We start from the raw sequence: 18,627 nt of genomic DNA, 5'->3' as shown, positions 1-18,627 counted from the left end.
TGTAATCACCATCATAGTATCATACAGAGTATTTTGCTAACTTTTAAATCTTCCTATTTCCACCTAATCATTTCTTCCCACCAACCCCTGAACACCCCTGAGATTTTTACTTTCTCTAGAGTTTTGCCTTTTCCAGAACATCATGTCATTGGAATAAAACAATACAGATTTTTTTCCTTTCCTTTCTTTTCCTTTTCTCTTCTCCCTCTTCCTCTCCCTCCCTCCCTCCCTCCTTCTCCTTCCCCTCCCTCCCCCCTCTCTGTCTCTCTTTCTGTTAAGGATGGATCCCAGGCCTCACACATACTAGGGAAGCACTCTACCACTCAGCTATACCCCCATCCCTTTTTATTTTATTTTGAGATGGGGTCTTGCTAAGTTGCCCAGGCTGGCCTTGAACTTGCAATTAGATCACATACCATGAGGCCTGGCTCTACACAGTTTTTAAACCTCTAGGCTGCATCAACAACCTGGCTTAAATGACATGGTTACTTATATGTATGCACACATTATAAGCACTTACTAAACCAGATACTAGAACCAACAAAGTGGTCTGTGCCCTTGAAAAATTTCTTGAGGCAGGCTCATAGAGAAATCAAACTCCGGCAATCACATACTCAACTTTATAATCTTATAGCACACTACATTATATATATGAAGTATTAAAACAGATTCAGAAAGGGAAAATAGCAGACCACAGAAAACATGAAGTTTTAGCTGAACCTTAATGTGTTTGTCAGGCACAGAAGGAAAATTCCAACCAGAAGCAATATCACGTCTAAAATCACAGTCAGGAAAAAATAATACTATGTACAAGGAACAATAATAACAAAAAGCTTCAAAACTGATGAATAGTGCATGGGGAGAAGAGTATTGGGAAGACAGGCAAAGACTAGACTGAAATGCTTTGAATGTCATGCTGTATTTCAAAAACACCAGAGACCGGTAAAAGTTATTAAGCAAAGGAAATACATTTTAGAAAAACCCTGGAAAGAATGGATTCGAGAATATATAATAAGAGCATTATTTCTCTCAATAGCTGTGTGAAAATTCTGGGGGGGGGGGGGAAAGTATATCAAAATGAAGATTTCTGGGACCCACTCTTTACTGAGACAAAATTTCTGGACTCAAGGCCTGGGAATCTATAAATGTTACATGTCTACCATCAGTGATTCTTATGGGCTCCAAAGTCAGAGACTAGAACTAGAATGAGAGAGATCAATAGGAAGCTTTTGCAATTGCCCTGTTAAAAAATGAAAAGAGTTAGATCAGTACATGATGCTCCTCCAGATTAGCTCATAAGTAAAAACAAGTGTTTTATGTCCATTAAGCAATCTTCCATATCTTATGCAAATATTAGAGGGAAGATTTAAAATATAGGGGAATTTGTGCATAGCTTACGTGCAAATAGCACAGCAATTTATGTAGGGAATTTGAGCATCTAAAGATTTTTGTATACTTGGGAGTCCTGAAACTGATCCCCCACAGATGGAAAGGGAAAACTATTTGTTCCAGACTGATCTGTGATGTTGGTACAGACATTTGATACCTTAAGGATCATACTTTGAAGTGACAAAGCATTCATATGCCTAAGCTTATTTGGGAGTCAGGAATTCCCAGGAGTTAGATAAAGTATTCATCTCCAATTAACAGACTGGATAGGGAGGTTTCACAGGAAGATAAAGACATTCTTGTTTGTTTGCTTGCTTGCTTGTTGTCCCCTCACTTGCACTGTAATCCCCAGGAGAGCAGAAATCTGCTGTCTCTGACAACATTGATGGTGCTCTTGTGCCAATGGTGCTTGGCATACAGTAGGCTCGCGGCGAATACTTTCTCTGAAAAATGAAAAGTGGAAAGACAGACAAAACCAGGAAGAAGTGATGCAGCGTCAGAAAGAATAGTGGATGGAGAATTGAGAGACTCCGTCCGTCAACTACTGTTCATTCAACACCTACAGGGCGCTAGAAGCTGGGGATTCCTGTCCTTAAGACATCGACGGTGCCAGTTTCTGGTTTTGATTCTGCTAATCAGGAGAGTGCAACCCTGCCAAGTCATCTGCCTTAAGGTTCGGGCCTTGATTCCTTGTTTGTAAAATGAGGCGCTGGCCAAAAAGTAGGATGACAACGAAAGCCCTTTCCAAATCTCAGTTGTATCCGTCTGCTTTACCCTCTTCCCTCATTTGTCCCTTTTTGAAGTGAACCTAGGACTGTGCTTTCTGCCACCTAAGACCAGGTCCAAACCCAAGGAGCTTAAGTAGAGCTATTCCCCAGGATTAGCTTCTCAAACAGCTATAGAAATGCTAAATAGTAACAGATCTGGAGGCGGAAAACAACGTGGCACTAATTGTTCAGTTTTTCCTCCAGGTCCAACTCGGAGGAAGCCGGCCCCCTCCGGCGACGCACTGAGCAGCTCACTAGTGTTAGGACCGGAGTCCCAGGGAGGTCTGGCAAGGTAGGGCCGGCAGACACCCACCTAGAAAAGATGCTGCCCTAGCTTCAGGGGAAAGGGCCGGGCCTGCAAATCATACCCGGGGGCAGGAGGAAGTCTCTCATTGGCCGGAGGAAAGGTGACGAGCAGGGGGCGGGGTTTGCCGGGGGGAGGGGGCAGTATTAGGCAGGGGGTGTGAGTAGCCGGGTGTCAGTTTCGGAATTCCAGTTGGTTCTCCTTCGCACGGTGGAACTCGAGCCTAGCTTCCCGCTAAAGTCTTTGCTGGGAGCTGCTGCCGTCTGGGCACTCCCTCCTGGCTCTGCATCGCTCCGCATCTCCCGCCACCCGAAGCCCTTCGTGCATTTCCTCTGTGCTTCTGCTCCGGGAGAGTTTCTGTTTGTTTCCTCCTCTTTCCTCTTTGTTGCTCTGAAAACCGTCCTTAGTGCAGCCCCCCGACTCCGGAGGGAGTTGGACTTTTCGAAAAAAGCGGCTGGCTGCTGCACACTGCACCGGCCACTCCTGCGGACCCGCTAGGCGCGGCGCCCTATCCGCCTGCCCTCCCCTCCGCCTGCGTTCGTTCGCCCGAGAAGGCCCGCCCAGACTTCATTGATGCACCCATTCCAGTGGTGTAACGGTGAGTCTCGGGGCGGGAAGGCGAGCGGACTCTGGACTGGCCGCAGACGCCAAGGGGGCGCCAGGTTGAACGTCCGATGGGTTCGTCTTAGCTCTCGAGTTAAGTTTTTTCCTGCCGTGGGACGGCGAAGAAGACGACCCGGTGTCCAAGTCTGCGGTGCACAGCGCGGAATTTGAAACAATCCAGTTGGAACGCGAGGGCTTGGAAGGGGTCTCCGAAAGTGTGGCAGCCCAGGGGCGTGGGAGCCAAGTGGTTCCCAGCCTTTGTGTGGCGATTCGGCTTTTCTGCCCCCTTCCCCTGCCTTTGTGCGCTCCAACTCTGTTCTTTGTTGTGGTGGTTGGAGAATGAAATCCACGCTCGGGCTAGGTTCTCCTAGAGGGAGCTCAAGTGCCCGGTCTGAAACTTTGCAGGCTATTTTAAATATGTATACAGTGCAGCGTGCGGGACCAGGCGCGGGGGTGACTTCCTCTCTCTTTGTTGGGTTCCCACTGGCTGCTAGTGGGACTCGGCCGGTGGAAGACGATGGATGAGAGTCTCGCTTTACTGAATGAATAAAGTCTTGCAGATACCTCCGCTCCCAGCTATTCCTGTGGTAGGAGGCTGGCCTAGCAGGAGCTCTGCTTTCTGGCCCCAAGGCCAGGCTCTGCGGTCTGTTCCCGAGCCTGGCTGGTGACCTCACCTCCAGACCCAGCCCCCCCACCCGTCATCCCCCCCATCCAGGCCTGGTTGAGGCTGCTGAGTTAGTTCATCTCACCTGAGACTTTTTTGGCGGTTCAGGTGATACAGATTAGGTTTGGGTCTGAATTTCTCACTGAAACTGGCCGGAAGGAAGACTTCTGAGCAAATCACTTTTAAATACCAACCTTCACCCACCCTTCCCCCAGGGGTCCTACAATCTTGACCGCGTTTTTCCGACTCTGGGAGTGGGGGTAGCGGGAGTCTAGAAGGAGGTGGGAAGCAGCTGGCCTTATTTTGAGTGTGGCAGCCTGGCTAGTTAGGAGGGGGAAAAGATCCATTCTTGGGAGTAGACTCCTGCCAGATCTTGGATTAATTATTTCAAGAGGCTTTTGTTTTAAGGCCGGGTTTGGGCAGCATGTGTATGAGTGTCCCCCATCCCCCTTCTTCCTCCTTTTGCTAGTCGGATCTAATTTCCTGAAAATGAACCAAGCCGTGTGTGATGGGCGGGTAATGTGGGAGAGGGGGCGGAGGATGGGGGTTGAGGAAGGACGGTGCATCCCAGCATCTGGGAAAGATTCCCGTTGGCTGGGAAGGAGAAGCAGTTCCCAGATCCCCTGGTCTTTCTTGGCCAGCCCTTCTCTGACGTCATTCTTGCTCTCAGCCTGCCAGCCGAGATGAGACATTCTGATGTCAAGGCTTTCATAGGTTGTCGGAAACAATGGAACAGAGACTTAGAACTCAGGGGCTGTGGTTAACGCTGGTCTTTCTTCTGGACTGCTACCTTTCAAATGCGATTTTAGACTGGGAAGGACTTGCTTAACCTTTCACACACCCCCCCACCCCACCCCCACCCCCACCCCCGTCTTGCTGAGTATTAAATCTAAGACTGATGCTCATGCTAAGCACAGCTCTACCCCTGAACTGCACTCCAGCCCATATCTTTCACTTCTTAAAGTGGCTGACTAATACTGTCCTTTGACTCCAGTGAGGAAGCAACAGTCTTCCCTACCCCTAAGGAAAACAGCTGGAACTCCTATTACCTGGGACTAGCAATCTCTGTTCTTTGCAAGTTTCTTGCACTAACCTAGTCCTGGAGCCCCAGGGAAAGCCTCTATGAGACAGGAAAAGATGGAAGAGATAAACTGATTATGGGACTGCTGGGGCCACAATGCCTTCAGGGTACATGTGTATACTCTCTGCAATGGTTGCTACCACAGCTTTGCAAGTCCCCAGAACAGGAAACAAAATTAGGTTCTTTGGGACCCAAAAGATACCAGGATTCAGCTCATGAAAGATAACACAGAAGAGCCAATGCAAATAGAAGGAGGGTAAGTTAAGACAGCTTATTAGTGTCAGATATGGCTGAGGCCAGAGCAAAAGGTACAGGTTTGAGAATAAAGAAAGAGAAGGGTCATTGAAATGGCACAAAGGCCTCTCCTACCTTAAGAAGTGAGAGACTGGGGTGGGGCAGAACACCTCATTAGCATTGAAAAGAAGATATAGTTTTTTGGAAGGGAAGTCCCGAGGCCCTTTGCCACTATAGATTGAAGGTTGGCTTTCTCAGGCCAGTCTAGCATGATCTCCTCATAGAAAACTGATATCCTTTAGCCCATGGAGAGCAAATATTTTAGTGGGAAAGGGTGATGAAAGTGTCTTAGTTTCTAATCTCCCATGCAGTCTAAAAGCAAGGGGCTTTCTAATGAACACAGCAAAGCTTAATAGCTAATTATTTCCTTAATTTCCCCTTAATTAAAAAGTCCTTCAGAACAAGAACTTCTTTTGCTTTCTGTTTTCAAACAATGTCTAGGTCAGGGCATAAAGCAGGCCTTTAACAATACTTGTTGGTTGACTGGTGATTTATTGGCTGAGGGCACTTTCTGGGCAGTTTTCCCAAACATCAATCTTCTTACTTTCAAGTAGGAGCTTTGCCAAGGGGACCAGGTTGTTTTGAGAAAGCAGGGAGTTATTTATCTATTAACTAGTTATCAAGACAAGCCAAGGACTAGGCTAGGCACTGGAAAAATATATGAAAGTTCATGTCGATGTCCTCAGACTTGGAGTATTTGGGCTTGTTAGGACTATACTCTCGGTGACTCTTAGTCTTGGTTCTCAGTCTTAGACACACCTCTGCTGTGAAACCTAACTTTATGCCATGAAAATCTTTGTGTCTCTGCTTTTCTATAGAGTAAGATCGTCCAATGATTCTTCCACTCTTCTTTGTCCTTACTATCTTAGTGCTTATATAATCAATGCTCAATGCATACTTAAATTAAGTTGATGCTAGAAACAAATGAGTATATAAAACACTAGAATGAGCAAGGGCCAGAATAAGCCATACAGGTTGTGAGCACTGTAGAATTCAGGACAACACAGCTCTTTGGAATATTACAAAGAACAGGTGGTGAACTTTAGAAAGAAGGAGGGAGTTCTAGGCAGGAAAGACTGCATGAATGAAGGTATAGATGCAGATGAGGACAAGATTGGGCAAGAAAATGTGAGGAGAATGGTCATATGTGGAAGTGTTGAAAACACTGGGGAATTGCAAAGGGACAGAGGACGTGTTTAAGAGGACTTGAAACCAGACATGCATTTGGAAAGTACACGATAAATGGAATGAGTGGATGTGGTAGACATGTGGGGAAAATTAGATGAGATGAAACTGGAAACAGCAATGAGAGCAATTAAGAGTCAACTAGTCAGTAATGAGTATTTGGAATAGAGATGTGCAGTAGGAAGCAGTACACTCTGAAAGAGATTTGGATAAAGGTGATGAAGAGGAATGAAATATACCATGTCAGAGTTGACTTCCAGTCTTTGGAATCAACCTTCTGCTGAGTAGTGTTAGCACTAGTATTTTCTAATTCTACAGCATACTATCAATTCCTGACTCCTAACTTAAAGCCTCTATGCCTAGAACCCAAGAGCGTAGAGACTTTAGGAGCTAGGGCTCCTTAGCTGTTTACTTTAGGGAGATTATTTAATGATTAAGGTTTTTTTTTCCGCATTTTTGGGAAAAGTGACATTTTACTGTGGCATTCCAGTGATAAAACTGGAAGCCACATATAGTGGTGTACCCCTGTAGTCTCCAGAAGCATCACATGAGTCCAGGAGTTCCAGGCCACTCTGGACAACATAGTAAGACCCCAATTGTTTAAAAAGTAAATAAATTTAAATTGGTATCATGAGAATGCTGTCGGGAATTGGGACACAGCAGTCCCAAGTTTTGTTACTGAAGAATTCTCCCCTTTCCCTTCCTACTGCTGTTCTAAGCCATCAGCTTTCTATCAGTTCTCTTTCCAGCTACAAGCTGGCTCCTACCCTTCTGGGTGCCCGGGGAGACATGACAGAAAGAGAAGCTTTTCTTTCCCAGCAGAACTTTGTGCCTTTGCCCAGAACCTGCTCACATACCCATGTCAACATGTCAACACCAAATACTAGCTAGAGGGAAATGATTGCCACAATGGGAAAGCCAATCAGGATGTATCTCTGAGCCACGTGAAAAGGGAAGCAGAGTGACTAACTTAGTGCTTCTCAGACAAACTGTTTGGAAGAGTTACCTGAGTCTCTTGTGAAAATGTTGATTCTAGTTCTTTTAGCCTGGGCTGGGCCCAAGATTCTGCACATCTAACAAGTTTCCAGGGTGTACCATCTCCATAGTGGAACTGTACCATGAGACTGAGTACAAAGGACGGAATAAGGGACCAGTAAGGGAAGCTGCAGCTCCCCACCCCCAACCCTCATCTCCACTTTCTGGAACACTGGCCTGGACTTGGAGTGAACAATTTCTATTCTAGTCCTGGCACAGCTTGTCTTCTGGAGCAGGTGGCTTAATAATGACAAATGACCTTTGCAATTGCACTTTGCAATTTATGAAGTCTATTTCTTATACTGTCATTTTAAGTCCTCTCTATATTTTGCTGGTTTTTAGATGACATGTGAAGCTTAGAGAGGTAGGCTTCTTAAAGGTTGTGCAGCTAGCTAGGGAGAGTTGGGTTAGAACCCAGGTAGTAATTCGTTTTCTCACCTATGGCCCTTCTTCAGTGTATGAGCTTCTACATGATGGAACTGGGTTTTCCATTTTCTCCTTGATCTAAATCCTTGATCCCTATGGGTACCTTAGATGGAATTCCATTTCGCATATTGGTTAAATAATTTACCCAAGATCATAAAAAGCTAGTAAGAGTGAGAGCTGTGATATTAGCTCCAGCCAAAGAATCAGAGGTTTAGGAGCCTTCGCCTGCCATTATTGTCTCTATTCCAGCTGACACAGTGTGCCATCACCCTCAGGGATAAATTTCCAAGTCTAATATTATTTTTTCTTCTTCTTTTGCAGGGTGTTTTTGTGGCCTGGGACTGGTTAGCACTAACAAGTCCTGCTCCATGCCACCCATCAGTTTCCAAGAGCTTCCTCTCAACATCTATATGGTCATCTTCGGCACGGGCATCTTTGTCTTCATGCTCAGCCTCATTTTCTGCTGCTATTTTATCAGGTAGGTGGGCCACTGGCTTACTTAGGGAGGGAATTCAAGGAGGGAGGAAACCAGGTTAGAGTCACTAATCTCAGGCTGGAGCCACTGCTGGGAAGACATGGCTAAGCCTGCTCCTCTCTGGGCCCCTGAGGCCTGCTGTTTCTATTTATACCAGCCTATCAAGTTGTCCCAGAGCACAGAAGGTCACCAAGGGTTGGATTGTATCCCATCTCTGGGCCAGTTGTTGGAAGGTTGCCTAGAATCACTATCCAGCTGTATAGTATAGTTGGTGGGCCCTAAGTATCCTTCTTTCCTCCACACTTATGCCCTCTAGGATGCCAGGACATCCATGATACCAGAGGCATGTTTCTCTGCCCTCCTGAGAAATCTTGTTGTCAGTTCCTCATGTTGATATGAGCAAGCGGACGTCTGGAGAGCTATATGTTGATTCTGTCTTGGAAGCTTTTATTTTGGAGAAGGGGGGGAGGGGGGGAATGAAAAATGTCATTTATTCTTAATTGCTTGGGGATCCAGGGAGGGACTTGAGGTTGGCAGGGGTAACCAAGCTCCTGGAACCGTTCTATTTTTCCTGCGGTTGAAGGACATGGGAACTGGTAGCTGTTTTCTAAAGGAAAAACTTGGAGCACTTTGACATTCAGAGTGGAAATCAGGGTAGTAATATTTTTTACTATATGGGACTGTCCTGTACATTGGAGAGGGTTGGACATCTCTGGCCAATAAAACATGTGACAACTGACCCCTCCCCTACCACACATATTACCAAATGCCTGGGTAGATGTCAGCTGGGGTCTAGGCCAGTGTCTGATTAAATTATTTAAGGAGATTAAGGACAAGGAGCCCTGACTCCCTACTAAGATGCCCTGCTGGGTGCATCCTTCAACTGGAAGGCAGCTAGCAGGGAGTGGCAGACACTTGTCCATATACCTCAAGGAAGGGGACATGGATATCCCCTCAGGCATTTCTCCAAAGTTCCAATTGGCTCCCTTGGGGCTATTCTTCAGAACTTTTCAAAACAGGTCCCCAGGACTAGACTTTTCCACTTAAGTCTATGCAAAGAAAATAATGGTTTACTTATTTACCTCTTGTACAGTTGAGTGTTAAATTTGCACTTCAGTATTAATTGGGGGTAAGAATAGACTTATAGTATCTTTTCCTCCCTCTGATTCTTCTCCATTTTCCTGAACCCTAAGTTTTCTCCCTCAAACTTGTCTGTCTACCAACTTATTCCTATGAACCCCTGTATTGAGCCATTCCATTTCCTCAAAAGCTAAAGGTGAATACATATCAAGTACAAATACTTGTTTAGGATGAAACTGAAAGGAGTCCATAAAACCAACTCTACTTGGACCCTTTCTGCATGCACAAACACACATGCATACATGCCAAGCAGCAAAGGCGGTCAGCAGAAGAAAATCCAGAGGTGATCCCTCTGGCCATGAAGTGAGTGACAAGGAAGTGGGTTTGGGTTTATTTCCTAACTGTGCCACTAATAGATATAACCTTCGGTTTTCAGCTACTCTTTACCAAGAGCTTTCCTGTGTTCCACGCACCGGGGTTAGCATTTTGTAAACCATTTAGCTCACCAGCTTTTCTGAACAGACTTTTCTGAACAGGTTTAGTTATTAGCTCATGTATAAATGAAGACATTCATGCTCAGTTAAGGACTTGCCCAAGGTCACACATCAAGGGAGATGCTACCGGTGGGCTAGCATGGTAACAATTGGTTGATCTATTAGATTCCTTCTATAGCTGTGCTCTCCAGGAGTCTAATTCCTTTCATGGGAAGTGGAGGAACTTCTGTGCCATTATTTATACCCACTTCCAGCTGGGCATTGGAGTCCTAGAGAAAGAAGCACAGGCAAGGGAACCATGTGTCACTGATTTGTTTCTCTCTGGCTGCCGTAAAAGAACAGAGCAGTAACCACATGATACTAAAAGCTGTCCCACTGTGGGGCAGCTCTGGGCCACCTGTCCCTTCTGCAGTAATCTGCTCCTTTATCACCCTGTCCTGCAGCCCGCCCAAAGCCAGTTGACCCGGGAGTTTCGTGGCTTCAGAGGCCCACTGGTATGTGGTATGTGTACCTATATATAGAAAGACACCCAAGCATAGAAGCCACTTCCTCTCTGCTTCTTAGTTTCCTCCTAGGCCAAAATAGGACCATGACCATTGCTCCTGACCTGGTGAGCTCATCAGCCAAAGCCAGCCTCTGCTGCCCTGCTGCCCAGTGCTCCCTTTCCCCCTCAGTGCTGACCTCTGCCCTGCACAGGATGGAGGGGCCAATGAAGTACAAATGGGCAGGAAAGGAACAATTATTTTCAGGACCTGGCTTCATTGTTTCTTCTAAAAGGGAAGAGAGGAAAGGAGAGCCTGCTGGCAGTAGCTAGGGATGGTCTTATTGAATCCCGGGTATTTTTAGTTGCTTGCTCAGCCAACAGCTGAGAAGGCCACCTGTCCATCCCCAGCTGGGATGGCCCGAGCTCTTTTCTTTTTGCTCTGTTTTCCTTGCAACCTTTTGGAGCCCCGGTTTCATCACAATCTAATCCTTCCTGAGCTGAAATCTTTATACAAGATAAAGGTGTAACTGTGAAGCCCTTCTCCGTTCTGAGGGTTCTCGAAGATCTCTGAGTATGATCATCACAGAGAACCAGCTAAATGAGACAGGTGAGGGAAAGGGAGGATACCTTAGGCACCAAGGTTCAGTCGGATGGCAGGGGAGGTATCTGAGTTTCAAAAGAGGCATGGCATCCCTCTTTCCCCCAGAAAGTTAAAAACACAGGCTTGGGGCTAGTTTTGTAGTTTATCAGTAGAATGCTTGTCCAGCACATTGGAGGCTCCTGGTTTGATCCTTAGCACAACAAAGCAAAACAAAAACAAAACTATCACACAGGCTCTTCACAGGCTCTTCCTTATGTGCTCTGCACATGGCTGGTAATGGAACAACAGTGTCCTTCTCCCTCAGACTGGCTTTGAGCTCCCTGATGATGAGAACACATTCACCTTTCCTCCACTTGACTCACTGTCAGATAACAGATTAGCTCACTTAAGCTTTGGATGCATCTTCTCTGCCCCTCTGATGTGGAAGTTGAGAAGAGAGACATATGCATTATGTATGAATATATTTTCTGGACCATAGTGGAAAGAAGGGGCAGGCTGCCCCAGCCCCAAGCCCTTGGCAGGAGTCCACTTGGACTTGACATCTCCAGAGGCTCCAGGAACATATGACCTTGCTGGGTCATGTGATTTCCTGTCAGGAAGGATGGAAGAGGCTGGCAGCCCCTTCTTATCTGACCCACACTGTGTCTAAGTTATAGCTCCGCCTGCACCTTCTCTCCACCACCCTGCCAGCAGTCTGGGGCTCTCTAAAGCCTGTGGGGCATCTTCACACCTGCTGTGACTGAACCTCTCCATGATTCATGGTTCTCTGTTTCTAACTTGGGTCAGCAATCTTTTTTCTATACAAAATCAGATAGTAGATATTTTAGGCTTTGTGGGTCATGAGGTTTCTATCGTAACCACCCAGCTCCTCTGTTTACATGCCAAAGCAGCCGATAAATGAACTGAGCATGTCAGTGTGCTGGTACCATTTAATTGGACACTGAAATTTGAATTTCATGTCTATGTTTTTCTGAGGCACTAGGGATGGAATCCAGGGCCTCACATGTGCTAGACAAGTGCTCTACCACTGAGCCACATCCCCAACCCTGGATTTCATGTATCTTTTATGTCAAGAGATAAAATTATTTTTTTTGTTATTAGTTTGTTTTTATGAGATATTCTTCTTCTTTATTCTTTTTTTCTGGAACTGGCATTAAGCGTAGGATCTTGTACATGCTAGGCAAGCACTCTACCACTGAGCTATACCCTCAACTCCCTTTACTTCTATTTTCATGCATTGAAGTATAAAACCTATTCTTAACTTCTGGGTTCTGTAAAAAAAATGGGAGTGAGGTAAATTTGCCCCTTAGATCGTCCCTACTATAATTTGGTGAGTTTCTGATGTTTGCTTCCAGTAACCCAGGCCAGGGTTAGAAATAATCAGTGAGGGCTGGGAGCATAGCCCAGTGGTCAAGCACATGTGCTTAGCATGTGGCAAGGCTCAATCTCCAGCACTAAAAAATAAAAAAATAATAATGAGAGAGAGAGAGAGAGCGCGCACTGACGAACACTCCGTCAGGTTCTGTTATAGCCCAGGCATAGGGGGCCATCTAAAGGTACCTGCTGTCAGAGTCAGATTTCCCCGCAAAAAGTAAAGCAGCACAAATTTGTGCATAATTATGGTCCCAGCCATTTGCATAGTAAGCCATTCAGAGAGCCTTAGACTTCATGAGATGTAAAGGTGTGTCCCCAGATCATATCACATTCTCAGGACTATGATGTATACATCCTGATTGAGGGGGACAGGTCATATTCTGTAGTAAAGCGAATGAGCTCTATAATCACTTGGAGTTTGATTCAACCGGACACAGCTACCAAGTAGCTCTGTGAAGTTTGGGCAAATTTCTTAGCTTCTTAGAGTTTCATTTTCCTCATGTACAAAAAGCAAAGTTTCTCCCCTTTTAGAGTTACTTGAACTCAGAACAAATTTGACTAGGGTCAGTGTCCGAGCAACATGTAGCACATACCCCATTAACTATTATGCCATTGCTATTAGTAACAACATGCCGTGTTTTGGCTACTGCGAGGTAGGCTGTTTGCAGGCCACCAGCTTACAATGAAGAGGCAGAAACAAAGAAGGCATCGTCTGGACTGTTTGTTTGGCACTGAAGGGAAGAGTGTGTTCTAGAATACTTGTGTTCTCCAAGTGGAAAATTCCCCTAGGTCAAAAGAGGCTTATTATCCCGCTACCCTGGCTTGATAGAAGGATCCCTTCTAAGAATATCTAACTCCTTTTCTATAGTTGGAAAGCACATTGTTGATCTGTATTGTCTGGATATCTGAGGAATTTACCTGCTGGGAAAGGGCGGGGAGAGTCATTGAGCTATGTGGGGTGTTCTGCCTGAGAGTCTCCCAAGCTATGTATGGGATCTGCTGAGAATCAATAAGAGGTTTAGTCTTTGGTCAATTCTGGGTGGCCTGGATGAGTCAGAACCATATTCCCTGGCATCTAGGGGACAAGCATCTCTCCTCACTCCCAGAAGAATGCCCAAGTAGCCAGCCAGCCTGGCCAGCTGTGATTGCTCTGTTTATGCAAAAACATAGTCATCATCTCTCTTACCTTTTTCTTTTTCCCCCAGCAAACTCCGGAACCAGGCACAGAGCGAACGATATGGCTATAAGGAGGTAAATGCCACCTCTCTGCCTGCCATTTCCTCCTCCGGAAGGCAAGAGCCCAAGTTCCCCTCGTCTGTACCCCCCCTTGGCCTCAGCTCTGGGCCTCCCTGAGACTAGCTCCTTTCTCTGTCCTCAAGTCAGGCTTGCCCCAGACTGTCCAGAGCCCTCCTCCTCCATGGGAATCAGGGAGACACCCCACGAAAGACAGGGGACTCCCTTCACTGGTCCATCCTGCAGGCCCTGTGCTGGTTCCTTCAGACATGTCTCCCCATCTTCTTCCAGGTGGTGCTTAAAGGTGATGCCAAGAAGTTGCAGCTCTATGGGGTAAGTGTCCCTGGACGGTATGCAGGAGGGCCCCAGCAGGTAAAGCAGACAGCACCTTTCTCCAGCTCTCTGCCAGGATCTTTTTGAGACTGTTTTTAGTCTCTGTTTTTGTATTTGCTTTGGCCAAATAAAAGGGACTCATGCCAGCAGGTAATCCATATATGGAATTCATGATGGCTAGAACCAGCTTGTGCAGGGGGAACAAAGAGCAGGGGGGATTCACACAAGGATCTGGGTTAGTAGCGACACCATGGCCCCAGGAATCCTGCCATGCATAATCTTCAAGGGAAGGCTGATCACAGTGCTTCACACCATAGGAGAATTTCCGCTAACTTTCCCACGTTGACCAGTGCATAGACCCTGTCCTAACCTCTGATCTGTGAATCCATCCCAGGGGCTCCTCCCTGTTTCTCCTCCATTTCCCGGATCCCCGCACACATACCAATTCTTTGGGTCCCCTCAAATCTGACCCTTAATTGGCCATTTCCTGATCCTTTCCCACCTAGGCCTGTGAGGTCACTTAGTCCATTGTCCAAGGCTTTCCTCGGTAACCACAGACACTCCTAACCAGAGAGTGTCTGTGGTTGTTTGCCAGCATCACCAAACACGAGACTGCCCAGACATGGCCTCACTGCGTTCTTATTTTTGATGTCTGCTGTGACACCCAGGAAAGTTCAAGTGGTTTCTAAGCCTTCTTAAAAGAATAATTCAACTGAGATCATGGAGGCTGATACCTAAGGACTTAAAGTCTCAAAAGAATGTAACTGACCACATCCACCCCATCCCTTTATTTACTTTTACTCTTATCCTCCTTGTTCCATGTATATGCTAGAGAGGATTTAAAACTGTTCTCCCAGTACATCACTGTCCAGTGGAAACTTACATGATAACAGAAATGTTTTACATCTGTCCTGTCCAGTATGGGAATCATTAGCCACATGTAGCTACTAAGCATTTGAAATGGGGCTGTCTACTGGTGGAACACGAGGGAGGAAGCAAATTCTGTTTCAAAGCAGCTTTGAGTCAGCCAAGTAGACCACACTTTCCTGAGTTGAAAAAATCTATACATGGTGGCAGACATGTTCAAGGAATGCTGCAAGGATTTGGTCTCTATAACTCATGTGCTAGATAACTGTGTAGAGAGGGCAACTAGAGGCAGTGGAACAATATTGGAATCATGCTAACATGAGGAAATAGTATCATACTTAGAAACCTTGGCATGAGTATAAATAATGTCTGGCCAGCAGAGAAATCCATGTCCCTTCTCCAAAAGACCTGTTTTAGCTTATCTTATATATTTTTTCTTTTTTTGTTTGTTTCGTGTTTCTGGGATCAAACTTAGGGCCTTGCACATGCTAAACAAGTACTCTACCACTGATATATGCCTTCAACCCACATTATTCATATTAAACTCTGGGTTAAATAAACTTTTGTAATAATCAAAAAAGAAAAAGTGGCCACTGCAACTGATAAACTAAATTGTAATTTTGTCTTATTTTGATTAGTTTCAATTGAAGCTGCCCCATGGGGTTAATGGCTACCAATTCTGTCAATAGAGTTTTATAAAATAGGGCTCGTTTCTCGGTGAGAACAAATTTGTTCTCTGGTTGACAAAAGAGAATAAAGGGTTGACAGAGGGTTAGAATGGAGTTTATTTGGCTGTGGATGAGACAAGGACCTCCAGCATGGGTGAGTGAAGTGCATCTGCAATCTCCTCTCACACGCCCCCTTTCTCCCTGCAGCAGACCTGTGCAGTCTGTCTGGAAGACTTCAAGGGGAAGGACGAGTTGGGCGTGCTCCCATGCCAACATGCCTTTCACCGCAAGTATGTGGGGTTATGGCCAGGGTTGCCCTGTGGAGAAGAAATAATCAGGGAGCATTTTCTAGAACCTTTCACTCCTTGCCACCTCCCATCTTCCCCTTACCAATGATGCCCTAGATCGGGTCTGGTCTGAACACCAGACAAGCCAGAAGTGTGAGGCTGTGGCAGGCACAGGGACGTTCTTCAGGAAGCAGTGGGACTGAGAAGCAGCTGGAGCCGTCTGAGGGATCTTCTTAGAAACACCAATTCTGTCGTTCACAGGTGCCTAGTGAAATGGCTGGAAGTGCGCTGTGTCTGCCCCATGTGCAACAAGCCCATCGCTGGGCCTGCAGAGGCCACTCAGAGCATCGGGATCCTACTGGATGAGCTGGTGTGAGGCTGCCTCTGCACCAAGACCTGGAGAAGACTTCTCACCATGTGGGCACCTGGTCTCTCTTGCACAGCTACTAGGAACAAGTCTTGGATGATGATGGTCACGCTTACCCAAAAGGGAGAACGGCACGGGGCTGGTCTTCCCCCAGCAGGGCGAGACCAGTGCCAGCCTTGCTTCACCTCTCTGCCTCCTGAAGCCTCCTTCCCTCTTACTCAGTACTGATGGCCTCAACCAGCCAGACCTCTGTATCCTGGCACTGGACTATCTACTGACCTTGTCCATGCTCTGGGAAGAAACCCATCTTTATCTGGCTGTGAACCTGGAGCACCCTATTCGAAGGTTCTCCATGGAAGGCAAGCTTCCCTGACTTAAGGGCAATGAGCTGACTCTTGTCACACCTCCAGTGTCTCATCCTGGCTCCTCATAGGAGGTTAGAAGGGAAGGAAGGAAAGATCCAAGAACCAAGTACTTCCACTGGAGGTGAGGGAGGCTCTGCATGCAACAGGGGAGAGCAGGGACCTATAAAAGGAATAAGTCAATGTTTACATGGAACCTATTGAAATAAAGGCTGGCTGGCTGGCTGGCTGACTACAGGGGACAGGGGCCCTGATCCCTTCCCCTACTAGGATCTGAGGTGCTATCTCTCTGTTCTCTCCCTCTTCCTCAGTTAATCTCAGAGCTTCCTATTTCTTGTTGTGGTGTGAGAGCCTCTCTAGAGGAAGGGTTTGTCCTACACACAGCCTAATTCTCAGAGGTTTTTTTCTAAAGGAACAAAAGGGGTCGGGGGACAGGGGCATCTGGAGGTGACAGCAGCAAGATACCTGCTTCCCCTTTGTAAATAGTATTTTTATACTTCATCCTCACCATCTCAGGCTTTACCTATGGGATCCCCAGAATTCAGGGGTGGGAAAGGCTTCTGCCCCTCCCTAGAGTGGGCTCGGGTGGGAAAAAGTTATGTATTTAAAAAAAATTAAATTTAATAACAAGTTTCTCTAACCGACCTTTGCCTGTGGTTACAGCCTGAACCTGTGGGGCTCTCTCACTGCCTCCTCCTCCTTCCTCCTACCAAAATCAGACACACACACACACACCCACTCGCTGGAACAACCTAGCCTCTTAAATGACATCTAGAAGAATGGCATGGTAATGCTTTATGGTACTGTGGGCACTCAGACCTTGCACCATGTCCCGAGAGGGTTCTGAATCAACAGGGTGTGTCAGGTGGACTGAGAATGTCAGGAACAATTTTCCATGCAATCTTAAGCATGAAGCATGTGGGCCCTGGCTGCCCTCTGCTCAGTGAAAAAGGGCCATGCCCATGGCCATCCAGGGAGAAAGCCCAGGGTGCTGAGCACAGGCTAAGTATTTGTTGAGCAAAATATCGTGTGCTGGTGAGTCATCTGTGCAAGAGAGGCCCATACAGAAAGTGACAGGCCCCCAGGGCACCCCTGTGCTTGGGTGATAGAGGGTATGGGCACACTTTGCGTTTACATTGGATAGTCCAGAGGGGACTGGCAGTCCTAGTGGAGTCCTTACCACCTCTCTTAGTGGGGTCCTCTGCCCTTGCAGAGGGTGTACTTATTCTTGTCCCCTCTTCCTCCTCGCACTCAGGGGTGACCCTGCTCTTCCTCAAAACCTTCACCTGCTACTTGCTGCCACCAACCCTGTAGGGACTGATCTTTCCTCACAGGGACATGGACTCCTTTAGCACTTTCAGCTTGCTTTAGTGTAGGGAATAAAATGCATGACTGAAGTAAAACAAGAGCCTTCCCTCAGCTCCTGCCACGGCCTCATGGTGGATATGCTGCTGGGATCAGGAGGGAGAACTGGTGGTCAGCAGGTCGGCTTCAGCTTTCCTACCTCCTCATCTCCCCTTCCTCTGCAAGACCATTCATCAGTGTTGAGTTCATCAGTATTAGCATAACTCAAGATGAAGACGTTAGCACTAAAATGTATGTTTCAGAGATTTTCTAATCGATATCCTGAGGTCAACCTGACAGGGGGAAAATGCCTGGGTTGCTTCTGTTCAGTCAGAGCAGTATGTCCACACAGAAGGGAAAAGTGGATATTGTTGAGCTGATTGGCTATGAATCGGCAGCAGCTGGGCACAGGTTAAATCCTAACTCCCAGATTCATAGTCATCCGTGTGGTCTTGTCACTCGGTTCAGTGTTTTCAGAACACATGCTATCCCAGGCACTGGGAGGCAGAACAGACCTTGCCTTGGGGAAGCAGTGTGAGTAATGTGTTTGGGGTGAACATGCTTGTCTGACCCAGAACCCTGTGCTCAACTGCTGTGGAAGAACAGCAGGGGGTTGCCTGCTGCAATATGATGCCTGAGCCTCCTAAAAACAGTAGTATGGCCAAAGTCATGCAAGAATTAACCAGCCTATTTTGGACCAGGGAATGCAAACAATTTTGTATGAAGTTAAGGCAGGGAAGGATGCAGTCAGCTAAAGTCCTGTGTGGGGCCAGGAACCTGGGATATGAAATGGTGAGCTTTCTAAGATTTATATCTAGCACCATTTGGGAGCTAAGTCTATTATTTTCTCCTCTGTGCACTAAGGCAACTTCATAGGTAACTACAACATACTTGGTCCTATTCAAATTAA

General features: G+C 46.5%; 1 protein-coding gene across 1 annotated transcript; it reads left to right on the top strand.

Moving 5' to 3' along the window:
• Window positions 1-2,607: 2,607 nt before the first annotated feature.
• Rnf122 (ring finger protein 122) lies at window positions 2,608-18,355 on the top strand. Its single transcript, XM_026409448.2, has 6 exons — window positions 2,608-3,058; window positions 8,070-8,226; window positions 13,462-13,507; window positions 13,781-13,822; window positions 15,565-15,647; window positions 15,906-18,355. Exons 1-6 carry the CDS (start codon window positions 3,034-3,036, stop codon window positions 16,018-16,020), a joined length of 468 nt encoding a protein of 155 aa, XP_026265233.2. The 5' UTR covers window positions 2,608-3,033; the 3' UTR covers window positions 16,021-18,355.
• Window positions 18,356-18,627: the final 272 nt, after the last annotated feature.

The sequence above is a fragment of the Urocitellus parryii genome, chromosome 14, assembly GCF_045843805.1.
Source record: "Urocitellus parryii isolate mUroPar1 chromosome 14, mUroPar1.hap1, whole genome shotgun sequence".
Classification (NCBI taxonomy): domain Eukaryota; kingdom Metazoa; phylum Chordata; class Mammalia; order Rodentia; family Sciuridae; genus Urocitellus; species Urocitellus parryii.
This window is presented reverse-complemented; position numbering and strand designations above follow the sequence as displayed.